General features: G+C 40.5%; 1 protein-coding gene across 1 annotated transcript in view; it reads left to right on the plus strand.

The window, feature by feature from the left end:
* Nucleotides 1–10,919, plus strand: part of LOC126199016 (DNA topoisomerase 3-beta-1) — a 138,483-nt gene extending 127,564 nt beyond the window's left edge. The window contains exons 13-15 of the mRNA XM_049935704.1: nucleotides 9,124–9,279; nucleotides 9,365–9,467; nucleotides 10,531–10,919. Coding sequence (XP_049791661.1) covers nucleotides 9,124–9,279; nucleotides 9,365–9,467; nucleotides 10,531–10,740 — 469 coding nt within the window. The 3' untranslated portion in view covers nucleotides 10,741–10,919. The remainder of the gene's footprint in view (nucleotides 1–9,123; nucleotides 9,280–9,364; nucleotides 9,468–10,530) is intronic.
* Nucleotides 10,920–15,991: the final 5,072 nt, after the last annotated feature.

The following is a 15,991-nucleotide window of genomic DNA, read 5'->3' on the forward strand; positions in this document are numbered from 1 at the left end:
TTGCCCGAGGGAGGACTCGAACCTCTAATGGGGGGAGAACTGCGCGAACTGTGGCAAGGTACCTCAGACCGTCTTGACATCTCAATTAATTTGTTTTATTTTACTTTATTTATTAATTAATTTTTTACTTATTGTTTTTGAGGGATAGGAACTTTGGTGTTACTTTTTGTCCATGTTGATGTTGGTTCCTGAGAACTTATTTTTGATGTTTGTACTCTATTTTTACCTTACTACATATTTTGTTGTTATGTTGAAAATGAAAATGCCTTTTATTTTAGAAAGTGCATCAGTCATATTAAAGAAAAAAATAACAATTCAAGACAAATAGCTCTTCAATTAAATACTGCTGGAAGTTCTTGAAACATGAGCATGGGCATAATTTTCAAAAACTCTACTGGATTTGTGTATGCTTTAAGTGAGTCAAATTGTTTCATCACCAAAAATTCCTATTTATGCAACAGTGAAGACATCTTCAAGCAATTTTATAGCTTGGAATACAATTTGTATGAAGTGCAACAATTTGAACATGCTAAATTCATATTGATCAAACAATCCACGAGTGCTTTACCAGTTCCTAGTTACCAATGGGCACAATATTTTGGTGATCAGGCATATCATTGCATCAGATATGCTGACAAACTGCCCTGCTTGGGAGCGCATGTATCAATGGCCAAGGATGTGATTGCGCTGGCATCTGTGAGCGGCAATGTGCGGCAGTGTGCATCAGTTGTGGTAGCAATCCATGCTACCACAACTGATGTGCACTGCCACTCCATTTGCACAGATTGACAAAACATTGTGTGTGCTGAGTGTCTTCTTAATTAGACCCAGTGCTGGTTCCCAAAGCCTTACTGAGATTATAGTCACAGTTACAGTTGATAGACTGTCCCTGGTGTATGTTCTGATGGCCTCTCTAATGGTGCTGTCCAAGTATTTCTAAGGTTGTTCTAAAATCCTGGTACAGTTGCCTCAGACAAACAGAGCTCTGCAACCACCAACTTATTGTGATACATTAGTCGAGTGTGCCTCTGGTGTTCTTGGCATCGATCTTTTGTTCTTGGCATCGATCTTTTGTTCTTGGCATCGATCTTTGATGGTGCGAACTGTCTGTGTTACCATATTGGTGTTCTTTAAACAGAGGAGCACTTGACGACCACCAACTGTTTCTGGCATGTCCTGATCTTGAAATGTTTTGTATTTAATGGAATATTCTGTAAACAAATGGAAGGAGTCATAATGCTCAGCCCACTCTTGCCTTTGGTTGCAAATTGTGTATGGAGCACTTTGAGGAAGAACCTCTGAAGACTTCAGAAGGGAACTTGCTTTTTCCATTATATGGTTGTCATGTTCATCATCTGGCCCCATGGAAGGGTCAAATTCTGTGACTTCTGTGCACATCTGAACTATTATGCATAAATCCAATTCTCTATGGGGCTTGACGCAGAAAGAAGACTACCATTTCTGGACATTTTGACATGATAGTCAACAGAAAAGCCGATGGCACCGTAGGCCATTGTGTGTATCGGAAGAAAACTTACACTGACTTGCAGTTGCATGCAGACAGCTGCCACCACCCTGCTTAAAGGAAGGGGACAGTAAAAACACCAGTACATAGAGCACGCACCATTTCGGTTGAAGAGAGTCTTCCCTGGGAACTCGAACACCTCAGAACTGTGTTTCAAAAAAATGGTTCCTCAGAGTTGCAGGTTAGGCATGCTCTAAGACCTGAGGGAGACCAAGAGATGAATACACTAAGCAGATTCAGAAGGATGTAGGTTGCAGTAGGTACTGGGAGATGAAGAAGCTTGCACAGGATAGAGTAGCATGGAGAGCTGCATCAAACCAGTCTCAGGACTGAAGACCACAACAACAACAAGACCTACCACTACAGGATGACCTGTGGAGATGGATGAAAACACAGAGAAAGAGGCAGCCACTGCCATTTTACCATACACTTGTGCACTGCTGGGAAATGTCAGGTGCATACTGACAAAGCATTGAGTGAGAACTGTCTTCTACTTGCCCAGTAAAGCATGGGCAATACTTGAGAGTGTCAAAGTAACCTGGGTTTAAGGAACAGTGGATTTATATCATACTCTGTGCAGATACGGCAAGTCATTTCAGACAACAGTGCACACCATCGAACTTCAACGCTGAAAACACCAGCAGTACAGAGACTAAGGTATCCATAGTCTGTTCTCACAAAGCAATGTTTAGCCAAGACTCATTCAATAGAATTTAAATGTACCAGGATGTTAGCACAAACTTTAAAATAGTAGAGCAATGTCATTAGAGACACCATCGAAATGTGCACAAGGGAAAGTTTCATCAACCAGGACTCTGGCTATAACCTCAGCAAGGCTTGAGAATCAGCACTGGGTCTAATTAAGAGCGTATTCAGCAAACAAATCATTCTGGCATCCAGTGCAGATGGAATAACTACATCCACACTAACACAACCTGGGCTGCATAGAGAATTGGTCTTTGGGGGGGGGGGGGGGGGGTTAAGTCAGTTATCAGTTATGCGCTCGCAGGAGGTCGATTTGTCAGTACCATTTTGACAGTATTAACTGACAGTACACCCACCCTTGGACTGTTCGATTGACAAATACCCTAAGAAAAAAACTGAAGAATCACGTTATAGTCATGTTAATTAAATACCTAGCCTGCTTTGTAACAAACATGGCCCCCACAAAAATTTAATTTGTGTTGTCATTTGAAAGTAATTTGCATATTAAATGTTGGCGTATCATAGTCTCCATATGTCATCACTGTTAAAGCTTTTCCATCATTGCTTCAAAATATTATACCATGCAAGTGGCTATAGAAAGTCATAAATCCATAATATTAGCACCTGAAGAGAAAAATTAATTGATTCTCATTTCCTTCATAAACTAGAATATCATGTTTATATTGTTCACAAAGGCCATCTTTGAGTTACTTAGTTCAGTGCTCAGCTTCAAAAGTTCCTTAAGTAAACATTTGTCAAATTGAACTAGTGTCACCAACTCAGAGTATAATGTAACTTCAATAATTTTTTAAAATTAGTTCATACTTTTCCTCTATACCATTTCTATGTCATATTGTTTATTACATTCTTGTAGAGCACTTTTTATTACACGAGCATCCTATGTTAAATTGACTGTGCGAAGAAACATTTAAAGAGAGTTTTTGCTCTTTTAATGCTTCAGTAGTCTTCATTAGTAAATAATAATAATAATAATGTCACATGACCAACAGATTTGTGCAAGTCTTTCAGTGAGATGCCACTGCAGAGTCTTGCATGACCCTGAGGCAGAGGTACCAGGCCTATCCAGACAGTCCTCAACAGTTATCCATCCATTTAGTAATAGAGTCCATCATTGCTTAACTTTGGTCATCAGATGAGGGCAGGTGTTTCCAACATGGCAGGGCCATTGGTGCTTCATTAATAAAGCAAAAACATAATTCAATCTGTCTCATAAGTTAAGAAACTAGAACTTACAGTGCTTTCAAATTATTACTCTATTCTTTAAAGTTGAAACTTTAATAATATGATTTTTGTCCTCTTAACTATCATTTAAACACGTCTCACTGTCAACAAATTTCTTTACCCACTGCCAAAAATTCTCATTTTGCAATTTGTGGAGCAGAATGTATGCCTTCAAAAAATATTTCCATGGTTGCCGAAGTCAGATACGCACTGTGTCATATATTTTTTCTATTTCTAATTGAAGACTGCCCTTCATCAGGGTACTGGAGAGCCTGGGTCTGTTTTGTTGTGCATTCATCTAACACATCTCTTGAAACAGTGTCTTTCCAGTCCCATAAAATTCTGCTGTTGCACTGTTGCAAAATGGCACTGTTTTAACTTCAAATTTCAATGTATTTTCACAAGTTTGAATAGTACTTAAATCCACATCTTCTTGCCTGAGTTTGGAGTAGGGATCAGGTTTGTTGTAGTTAGATTTTTTGAGAAAACATGATGGTGTTGTACTCTTTGGACATCTATTTGAAACAACTGCACTGTAGTTTCTGAATTTTTGAATGCTAGTTGCTGATTATGAAAGAAAGTGCTGTATACTCTGTGATTCATATCAAGGGTCTAACAAAGGAGATATATAAATGTCGTGTGACTAGGGGTAGACCGTTCACCGGGTGCAAGTCTTTCGATTTGACGCACTTCGGCAACTTGCACATCGATGGGGATGATGATGATTAGGACAACATGACACCCAGTCCCTGAGCGGAGAAAATCTCTGACCTAGCCAGGAATCAAACCCAGGCCTTTAGGATTGACATTCTGTCACGCTGACCACTCAGCGGCGACAGCGACTCCGTCAGTCTTCTCTGTCCTTGTTGTGGTAGGCTCGGATGTGGCTCGTGAATCCGAATTTCGCTTTGAATATCCTGTTGCATGAAGCACAGTGAAGTTGACCAGCAGAGTTGTAAGTATACGTGTAGACAGGCTTGAGCTGAGATTTTCGGAGCTCTCTTTTAGCATCCAGGTTCATTAGACGCTTTTGCTCGAATTGTTCGATGCTCTTATGTACAGTTGATCGCCACTCCGATCGGCGCAATGCTAGCTCCTCCCAACGGTTGTTTGGAATGCCACAGGCTGCAAGGTGGCGTTTAATGGTGTCTTTATATCGCAGGTGTTGACCACCTTTCCTCCTCTTCCTGCACGAAAGCTGCGAGTAGAACACCGCTTTAGGTAGCCTACTGTCATCCATGCGTACTATGTGACCACTGCATCTCAGTTGATGTTTCATTATTAAAGCTTCAATACCAGCCAGTTTCACGCGGCGCAAAATCTCCGTGTTTGGTACACGGTCTTCCCATTTGATGCGCAGAATTGATCTCAGACATCGAAGATGAAATTTATCTAGCTTCTTAATGTCAGCTTTGTAACAGCACCAGGTTTCCGAGGCATAGAGTAAGGTGGATAATACTACTGCTTTGTAGACTGCAATTTTTGTTTGTAGTTTGAGATCATGTGATTTCCATACTCGGTCATTAAGCTTACCGAAGGCTGAGGCTGCGCTGGCTATACGCGCTGCGATTTCCGTTGTCAGGCTGTTGTCACTTCTAATTTGGCTTCCCAGGTATTTGAAATTTGACACATTTTGCAAGGGTTTGTTATTTATCTCAATACTGGAGTCATCTGCATTAAGACCTCTAAGTGGCTGTTTGAGAACTTGCGTCTTAGTGATGCTAATGGCTAAGCCAAATCTTCTGCAGGAGGCATTTAGCAGATTTATGTAAGTCTGAAGAGTTTCGCAAGAATTAGCCATCATGCATACATCATCCGCGTAGAGAATCTCTAAGACTGATAGTTTGGTTACGCGACTTTTTGTTCTGAGGCGAGAGATGTTGAAGACACTTTCGTCTGTCCTTGTGTCGAGACTAATTTGATTACTACAGGCTTTGGTCACGTCTTTCATAACAACTGCGAAGTAAAGTGAGAAGAGTGTGGGAGCCAGAACACAGCCTTGTTTTACACCACATGTCACGGGAAACTGTTCTGAGAGCTTGTCCTCATGGCGGATTTTTGCCATCATGTTTTCATGAAACTGCCGAATCAAACTGACAATTTTGTCAGGGCACCCAGTTTTCTTTAGTATGATCCAGAGAGCTTCCCGTGGGACACGATCAAAAGCTTTTTCCAGGTCTACAAAGCACATGAACAAAGGCCGATGTTGCTCTAAGCTTTTCTCTTGCATTTGTTTGACAACAAATATGGCATCCACTGTGCCTCTGTTTGGGCGAAAGCCGCACTGGGTCTCTGGTAGCAGTTTTTCTGCAAAGTGTGTTAACCGGGTGTTAATTATGTGGGCAAGGACTTTTCCCGCTGCTGAGAGAAGAGAAATGCCCCTGTGGGAGCTGCAGTCTGATATGTCGCCCTTGCCTTTATAGATCTTGGAAATGCAAGCATCTTTCCAGTCTTGTGGAATCATTTCATACTCCCAAATCCTTAAGATCAGAGCAAACAATGGTTTCTTGATGTTTGGCCCCCCCATATTTATATAGCTCTGATGGCAAGTTATCTAATCCTGCTGTTTTGTCATTTTTCAGCTTAGCCAGTGCTGAAATGAATTCATCGTAGGAAGGGGCATCCGCAAGTTGTTCCTCAACTGGGAGGTCTTCAAGTGCTTCTATGTATGGAATATCGGTTGTCTGATGGTCGGGATTAAGAACGTCATTAAAATGTTCCGCCCACCAAGACAGGATGTCACTCTGTTGCGTCAGCCGACAACTTTTATCTTTGTTATAGACTGGTGCTATCTTCCCAACTCTTGGACCAAAGATAGTTTTCAGGGACTCAAAGAATCTGCCCGTTTGGTGTGAGTCGGCATATAACTGTATTTCATTTGCTTTATTTGCCCACCAACTGTCTTTGAGAGCATGTAGCTTCACTTTCAGATTGTAATGCGCTGCTCTACACTTGTTATCATCAGGGGTGCGAAGAGAGGTTCTGAAATCATTAATTAGCTTTCTGATCTCTGGATCTGAGTCGTCAAACCAGTCCTGGTGCTTCTTCTGAGGCTTTCCCAAGACTTCTGAAGCACAGCCACGCAGTCTGCTAGCGTATGCACTCCACTGTTCATCTACAGGGGCAGATTCAGATATCAAAAGGCCATTCCTAAGATATGGAAGAGCCGGGATGAGCCATGCTACCATACGAGGGCTGTTCAACGCAGTTTCAAGTGTACAGCATGCTTCGTTTGTTTTTGACAGATAGAAAGGTTAGATGTATTTTAGTGTGCTTGGCAGACTTTCAATTATTACAAAAAAATGGAGCAAAGAATTTGCATCAAATTTTGTGTGAAAAATGGAATCAATTGCTCTAAAACACTTGAAATGTTGACAGTGGCGTATGGTGAGTCTGCTCTAAATTTAAAAAAAAAAAATGTTTACAAGTGTACAAGCTCAGATGGCCGGGAAGATGCCAATGACGAACCCCTCTCTGGACACCCCAGTACATCAACAACAGATGATAACATCAAAGCTGTGAAGAAAATTGTTTTGAAAAACCATCAGATTACCATAAGAGAAGTTGCTGAGGATGTTGGCATATTGGTCGGCTCATGTCATTCAATTTTTCCAGTCGTTTTGGGCACGAGACGTGTGTCCGCGAAGTTTGTTCCAAAACTTCTCAATTTTGATCAGAAGAACTGGCGCATGAGCATCACTCAGGAGTTCTTGAATGATGTCAGTGATGATCCTGATTTGCTCAAAAGGGTCATAAGTTGTGATGAAACATGGGTTTACGGTTATGACATTTTGGCTGCATCCCAGAGAACCAAGACCAAAAAAAGCATGCCAACTTCGATCAAAAGTCCAAGTTTTGCTCACTATTTTCAATAACCGTGGCATAGTGCATCATATACTTTTGCCCCAAGGTCGTACAGTCAATAAGGAGTATTACCTTGACATTATGCACCGTTTGCAAGAAGCAATATGCAAAAAAATCCGGAATTGTGGATAAACAATTCATGGCTTTTGCATCATGACAATGCACTTGCTCATTCATCATTGTATATGAGGGATTTTTTGGCCAAAAACAACATGACAGTCATGCCTCAGCCATAATATTTACCGAATTTGGCGCCTTGCAACTTTTTCTTGTTCCCAAAACTGAAGAGACCTATGAAAGGATGAAGATTTTGAACGATTGAAGAAATAAAAACTGCATCGTTGGAAGTACTGAAGGTTGTACCACAAAGTGCTTCTTGGAAGTGCTTTGAAGGTTGGAAGAAGTGTTGGCACAAATTTATTGTATCTGAGGGGATTACTTTGAATGAGACAACATGAATATTGATAAATAAATAAATATTTTTTCATAAAAATATAAAGTCACCTTATTTTTTGAACACACCTTGTACACTCACTCTGTGGAATCTTTCTGTATGGCGGCGGATGGAAGTACCTGAATTAACAGAAATCAATTAACATTGGTCATTTGACCAATTACCAGTTGCTAACATGTCAGCAGATGGTACTGTGTTTAGTCTGCATAATATGCCTATGAATAAGTAGATTTCAAATCCAATTACTCATAACTTGACAGTGATCATTAACTCGTGAACACCTCTTATGATTTCATAGACACATATGAACTAAGCCAGTGTTGTCAGTTGTCTGCTTGTCACAGCTGGTAATGAAAAGAAATCAGTCAACACAAACGGTATCAGCTTCTTTAAATTCAGCTACTACCGTCAAACATTTCACTAAGAGTCTTCATAGAGTGGGTGTATAGTATTTTTTACTTCTTGTTTGACAAGCCAAGCATCTTCTTACTGAAACAGTTTTATAACAGATTCATAACACATCTCGGCAACAAACTTTGTGAGATTGGAACTGCATCTCATAAAAATACTTTCCTCATCTGAGGTTGGAGGAGGCTGTTGTTAGTAATAACATGAGTAACCTGGAGTGCCATAGGTCATGTTGTGTTTGTGTGTTGCAAATACTTGCAAAGAGGGGAAAAAAAAGAAAAAGAAAAATATGGTTCTTATCTTTAGAGGACAAAATTGTAAATACTGCTGATAGACAAATATAAAAGTAGAAAATGCTGTCCTAGCTTTCAACTGTTTCTTCCTCGGGGAGGAAAGAGTGTTAGGTTGGGGAAAGTTAGAATGTAGCAGTAGGTCGATCGGACACCAGGTCCAGCATATTGTTTGTTATACTGGTCATGGCACCTCCCTTTCTCAGTTTGTCTCTAACTGAGCATATTATACATTTTGTTGAATTTTCTTTAGTTCTTATCATTTATAAGACCTATTGCAAAGTTAAAAATATGAATATTTGTAACTAAACACGTCTCTTATGTTAAACACTTTGTACAGGGAAGTTTTGTGCTACAGAAAGACTTGAATGAGAACAACAAAATGCTTTCAGATAATAGTTGGCTTTATCTTCTGTTGATTTGTTATTTTATTTTTCCTTGATGCTTCTGTGTCATTCCCCCCTCCCCACTCACACTTTCCTCTCTCTTGCCCTGAATCCACTTTTTCTGTATCCTCTTGATTTTCATTACTAAATGCAAAATTTTTGATTTGATGTAGTGAAACTTTACAAGAAAATATTAAAATTCAGAGACACCAATCATAAAAATTTAATGAGAATTTCTGTGTGTTATAGACAAATGAAGAAAGGAAGTGGTTGTAATGCTTGTACACACCCAACTTGTCCTCACAGTCTGAATAGTACTGGCATGTCAAGTTGTGTTGAATGTGAGGGAGGTATTTTAGTATTAGATCCATCATCTGGACCAAAATGGAAACTTGGTTGCAACAAGTGAGTAGTAATATAAAGTTGTCAATAGTGAACACTCCTTTTCTAACATTATAGGTAAACTAATAATGATGTTTATTCATTACAGATGTGATGTCATCATACATTTATTTGAGGATGCACATAAAGTATTAGTTGAGGATGCAGTATGTGAGTGTGGAGCACAGCTGATAAGTGTTGAGTACAAACCGGTAGGTTAACCTACACTATACATTATTGTAGAGATGAAATTGTTGCCTGTTTCCAATAAAAAAAATTATGAGAAATGTAGTACATGATCAATAGTAGGTAGATGTAAGACAGGATGTGTAGGACTTGCTGGTTAAAAGTGATGTTGGCAGCGGCATTTGTAATATAATGTTGTCACATTTAACGGTCTGAAATCTTATCTTGATGCCAGCTAAAGCATTAGAGAACAACAACTCTCGGGAACTTCATGTTGATGCCAGCTAGAGCATTAGAGAAGAAGGAACAACTGAGGCACTGAGAACCATAATGGCCTAAAGCACACCATTGCCAGACCCATACGGAAGTAAATATCAGTGAAATTGGTGAGACAGTTTTTTGTGATGTTCATATGTATCATGTGGGACTACAGCACAGATAAACCTGGCTTACCATAAGATCAGCAGGTGTCAGGAGCATGCATACATGATGCAGTCTCAAGATCGACAGTTGTATACTTTAGGCCCCTGTGGTTCTCAGCACCACAGTTTAATTTATTAAGGGTATGTTTGCACCAATATGTTAATTTAATGAATAAAGGTAAGTCATGGCTTCATTGTTTTGTTCCTTGGTAGTGTAGTAACCATTAATTTTTCGGAGCTAATACTGTTTGTGCATGAAGCATTTGTTATGGGCCTTTTGAGACATTTTCTATTGTGGAATGTTGCATGCTTTAATTAATGGTGCTTTTGTTTTTATTTTGACAATATATAATTACTATTTCATTATATAATTACTATTTAATTATATAATTACTATTTCATTATATAGCTACTATTTCATTAATTTTTTTTGTTATGTACATAAGTCCATATTATATGCTGTTTGCATTTCCTAGATGAGTCAATTTGTGTGATTATTTCATGTACAAAATGTAGAGAAAAAAAGATGAAGTATGTAAAGGTTATCATTGATGATTCATAAAGAAAATTTGTTGTGTGGAACTTATTTTGTACCACATATGAAAAACATATGTAGCTTCTTTACAGCTGTGCAGCAAGTGATACAGTTATCTGCCTTTTGTTGTAGGAGAAGACTCGGCTTCCAGGTGAGGCAACGGAAATGACAGGTTGCGTTTTCTGCTCGCCACATTTCACAGCACTTGTGGAGAAGCACCGTGCTGTTTCCAGGCCTGCCGGCAGTCGGGCTCCTCGGGGAAGAGGGGGTAAAGGAAAAAGTCGGGGCCGACCACGAGCCCCAAGAGACAAAATGGCACAACTTGCTGCATATTTTGTTTAACACTGTTTTTTGTTATATTTATTTAACAAGAGAAAGAACTGTAACCTGTGTGTAATAACTTAATACTTCGCAGCTAAGCAAAAAGTGGAAATCTTTTATTATGCTATTATTGTATGAAGAGCCCTCTTTTTGTAATATTCTTCATCAGAGTGATGTAAATAATATATTTATTGTTTTTATCTTGGTTTTATATGATTTTTTCCCCAAGATTTTCCTTGGGTTGGCCGTGATATACTAAAGGAAATTTTGTATATATGTGTGTATGGTGAGCTCACTCCACTGCAATCTTGTACTTTGTGTTCAGTTAATATTTCTACTATGTTTGTTGGTACAGCCCCCAACAGAGTGATGAGATTTGAGGTCAGAAAAAACTGTTGCTATGAAGGTGACCACTGTTTGAAGTTCTGTTTGCACTCAGTTATCCATCTAAATATTAGTGCATATGTTGTATCAAAGATGCTGGGCCTCACATTCATCTTTATCTTCATGTTGACTGAACAACTTGCACAGTGTATCACTCAGTGTTTTGAAACTTCCTGGCAGATTACAACTGTGTGCCACACCGAGACTCGAACTCAGGACCTTTGCCTTTCACAGGCAAGTGGTAGAGCACTTGCCTACGAAAGGCAAAGGTCCTGAGTTCTTATTTCGGTCTGGCACACAGTTTTAATCTTCCAGGAAGTTTCATATCAGCGCACACTCTGCTGTAGAGTGAAAACCTCATTTTGGAGTCAGTGTTTTGTTATAATGGATAGATAACATCAACTGTGCAAATACATATTATTATAGACATACACAAATAGTGTACTGTGATATTTAATAGAAGCAGTTTTTCAGGAAGTCAGATATCACCGACTTTTTAAAAAGATGTATTTTAGAAGAAGTTTCAGTATGTGTAAATAACTTATTTTATATTGATTTGTTCCTGTATGAAACGTACAATATGGTACGGCAGTGGCCAGCATATGGGTCACTGCTGAACAATATGCCATGACAAAGGCTGTTCAAAAAATTCTGGAACTTTGTCCACACATTTTTTCTATGCTTTTCTTTTACTTATTGTGCATGATCTCCTTCAAAATACTCTTCTCCACAATTGATACACTGTCTGTCCGTCCCCCCCTTTCCACTTCTGGAAGCTGTCTTGGTATGCCTGTAGCTGGATCTTGCAAAGCACAGTTTGCGAATTTTCTTTTATCTTGTCTATCCTTTCTAATCTTTATCCTTTCAAAGGTTTTCTTGAGTTTCACGCAAAATTTAATTCAGAAGTGTTGCTCTTCAAACTGTGCCATCTCGAAATTTGGAAACTGTGGAACACAATGTTCTACTGAATACAGCACTGGACAATAACTAACAGACATACAACTATGAAACTTCTGGAAGTTGCACATTAGACACAGGCATGTGTGGGAATGTCAACCGCGTTTTGCTCCAACACACCATTGGTGTGAAAGTATGAATGTCCTGCAATTTTTTGAAGAGACCTTACACAGATCATTATTTGTATAAAAATGTTATCTTCTCTCAGTATAATCTTTTTGTGTAGGTATTTCAAGTATGTAAAACCAAAGAAAAATTCATAATTTTCAGTTCTTTAAAAAATGGTTTCTACATTATTCACAGCTACTTCCATTTTACATTTTGTCATGTATTGATGACTTAATGACTTGTATGTTGTTGCACTTAAGCTGGGAGCCATCAAGGCCACTCCAAGGTAGGAAATCAGAGACACAGTGCAGAGAGTAGGCAAAAGTTGTAGTTTTTAGGTTACTGGAGTTAAATAGTAACACTAGAGCCCTACAAATTGCAGATGCTCTGGGCAGCTGCCCCAGGGGAGAAGTTCTGCTTAGAGAATTAACTGGTAAATCCATCCACCACCTAGACACTGTTGTGAGTCATCACTGTAAAAGATGGTCACGCAAAGGTGGATCTTAGCGGAGGCAGCAAGCTTGGTACTTGCTCCTGAGAGCTGCAACGTCGGTCGGTTTACACAGGTTAGAGCGCCAGTACAGCAGTCTCCACCCACAGAAGGGTGGAGGGCGGGGCCAAGTGACATTAAAAACTGTCCTTGCTGGACATAATAGAAGTGTCAGTGACGTTTAGCTTTCAGTTGAATGTTGGTGATACCAAACTTGGAGTTTGTTAATATAAAATCCAGAAGTATCCCTACCTATCGAGTAGGAGTAGGGCAGGAATCTAAATGTGGTTGGCTAGGGGCGTGCTGGAGGTGCAGAGCAACTTACCAGATTGGCCAAAGCATGTTAAGTGCCGGTGGATTGGTGGGTCGACAATAGGAAGGGAGAAATGGTGCATCACCATGATCCATGAAAAACCCATGCTTTTGTATTCGGGGGAGTTCTCAGTCAGACCACTGGGGCACTGACTCTGTGTTGCTTGTGGCCAGCCTCAGTAAGCTCTGACATGCCTGTTTTCGTCACTTGGAGTGCTGCTCTCAAGTTTGTATGAAGATAATCCCAAAAGTGAGGTCTCCTGTTGTTTTATAAGTACAGAACTCTGTTTGTGTGGCAGTTGGTCACCCTGTTATGAATAGTGCTTCACGCGCTGTGTGTAAACATGTGTACGCTGCGCTGAGGCACTCAGTCTTGGCTTGGCAGCCATTGAGAATGGAGCTCCCGTTAGATGTTATCGCCAAGTGCGAATTGCGCACAGTTATTCAGCTTTTGAACACAAAGGGCACTACACCGATTGAAATCCATCGCCAATTGACAGAAGTGTATGGTGAGTCGTGCATGGATGTCGAAAGTGTTCGTAAGTGGTGTAGAGAGTTTGCAGCTGGTCGGACCGAAATTCGCGATGTACAAAGGAGTGGGAGACTGTCAATTTCTAAGGAGACAGTGTTGAAGGTTGAGGAAACCATGCGTAAGATTGGCGGATCATCCTGGATGATCCTTGCACTTTGGTTCCCGAGGTTTCCCAAAGCACCGCTCACAGAATTTTAACGGAAACATTGAACTACCGGAAGGTGTGCGCAAGATGGGTGCCATGCATGCTGACTGAGGACCACATGCAGCGAGTTGATGCTTCCCGCGCATTTCTTCACCACCTTGCAGCCGAACAGGACAACTTTCTAGACTCAATGGTCATGGGTGACGAAACCTGGGGATACCACTTTACACCTGAGACCAAGCAACAATCACGCCAGTGACGGCATCCTTCTTCGCCATAGCCGCGGAAATTCAAACAAACACAGACTGCCGGTAAAGTCATGACAACCGTTTTTTGGGATCGGAAAGGGGTATTGTTGGTCGGCTTTATGCCCACTGGACCACAGTTAATGCTGACAGGTACTGTGAGACTCTGAAAAAACTCAAACAGGCAATTCAGAACTGTAGAAGAGAAATGTTGAGCAAGGACCTGCACATTCTCCGTGACAACGCTCACCCACACATCGCTCGGCAAACCATTCCTCTCCTGCAACAGTTTCAGTGGAACATAATCACCCACCCACCCTATAGTCCTGACTCGGCGCTCAGTGACTTATCATCTGTTCCCTAATTTAAAAGAACATTTGGTCGGAAAGCTATTCAGCTCCGATGACAAGATGAAAGAAGAGGTTCATAACTTTCTGAACATTGTGGCGATAAGCTGGTATGACATGGGCATACAAAAACTGCCACAGCGTCTACAGAAATGCATTGACAGAAATGGTGATTATGTTGAAAAATAGCTAAATGTTCAAGCTGTAAACTGACATAAACCATTGTAGAAATAAACAGGTATATGTACTTATAAAAAAATAGGAGACCTTACTTTTGGGATTACCCTCATACTTATGTGATGCTAGAGTTTGCTACTTCTGTTAGCACCTGCCCACATTGCTTCAAACACTGACTTCTGTTGTTCTGTTGAGCAACCAGTTGCCTCCATTAATTTTTCTGATGTTAAGAATTAGCCTTCAGTGTATTAGCTAGTCTGATCGCAAATGATAATGTTAATCAGACCCATGAATTCCACGAGTCTCCCGCAGCAAGCATTCTGTCGAGTCCCATAATCCACATCTCTCGTAGGTGCCCTGTGACAGTATATGGAGCTGATCCAAGTCATCAGCCTGCCTTGACTGAGAATTTTTCAGGGCATTTGAGGTCAGTTTACATTTTCTGAGTGGGTGAGGAGCAAATGCAGAAAGACAAATTCCCAGTGAAGGCAGGTTGATGACTTGGATCAGTGTAAAACACTGTCACAGAGCACCTATGAGAGATGCGGATTCTTTGACTCAACAGTATGCAGGAAACTCATTGAATTCATAGGTCTGATTAACACTATTTATTTGCGATCAGGCTAACTAATAAACTGAAGGCTAATTCTAAACATCAGAAAAAGCAATTGAGACAATTGGTTGCACAACAGAAGTCAGTGTCTGAAGTCATGGGGATGGGTCCTAACAGAAATAGCGAACACTAGTAGCATGTTTAGTTCAAACCTGAGAGCAGCACTCCAAGTGAGAAAAACAGATTTGTCGGTGCTTACTGAGGCTGACCACATGTGACACGGTGTTGGCACCCCATCGATCTGACCGAGAACTCCCCCTGAATACAAAACATGGGTTTTAAAGGATCATGGTGGTGCACCATTCCTCCCTTCCTATAGTCAATCCACCAGCACATAACAAGCTTCAGCCAATCTGGTGAGTCACTTTACTCTTCCAGGATGCCTCTGGCCAACCACATTTAGATTATTGCTCTACTACTATTCGGTAGATAGGGAACTTCTGGATTTTATATTAACCAACTCCAAGTTTGGTATCGGCAGCATTCAACTAAAAGCTAAACATCACTGCCACTTCTGTTATGGTCAGCAACAACAGTTTTTAAAGTAACTTGGCCCCGCCCTCCGTCCTCCTGTGGGTGGGGACTGTTGTAGCAGCACTCTAACCCGTGTAAACTCACTGATATTGCAGTTCTCAGGAGCAAGTATCAAGCTTGCTGCCTCTGCTAAGACACGCCTTTTCATGGCCATCTTTTACAGTGATGCCTTACAACAGTGTCTAGGCGGTGCATGGAGTTACCAGTTAATTCTCTGAAGTGAAACTTCTCCCATTGGGACAGCTGCTCAGGGCATCTGCAATTTGCAGTGGTCTAGTGTTAAGATTCAGCTCTGGTAATCTAAACACTGCCACTTTTGCTTACTCTCTGCATTGTGTCTCTGATTTCCTGTCTTTGAGTGCTCTTGATGTCTCCCAACAGCCTTAAGAATAACAACATTAAAGTCATTAAGTCGTCATTATACGACA

This window comes from Schistocerca nitens, chromosome 8, assembly GCF_023898315.1.
Source record: "Schistocerca nitens isolate TAMUIC-IGC-003100 chromosome 8, iqSchNite1.1, whole genome shotgun sequence".
Classification (NCBI taxonomy): domain Eukaryota; kingdom Metazoa; phylum Arthropoda; class Insecta; order Orthoptera; family Acrididae; genus Schistocerca; species Schistocerca nitens.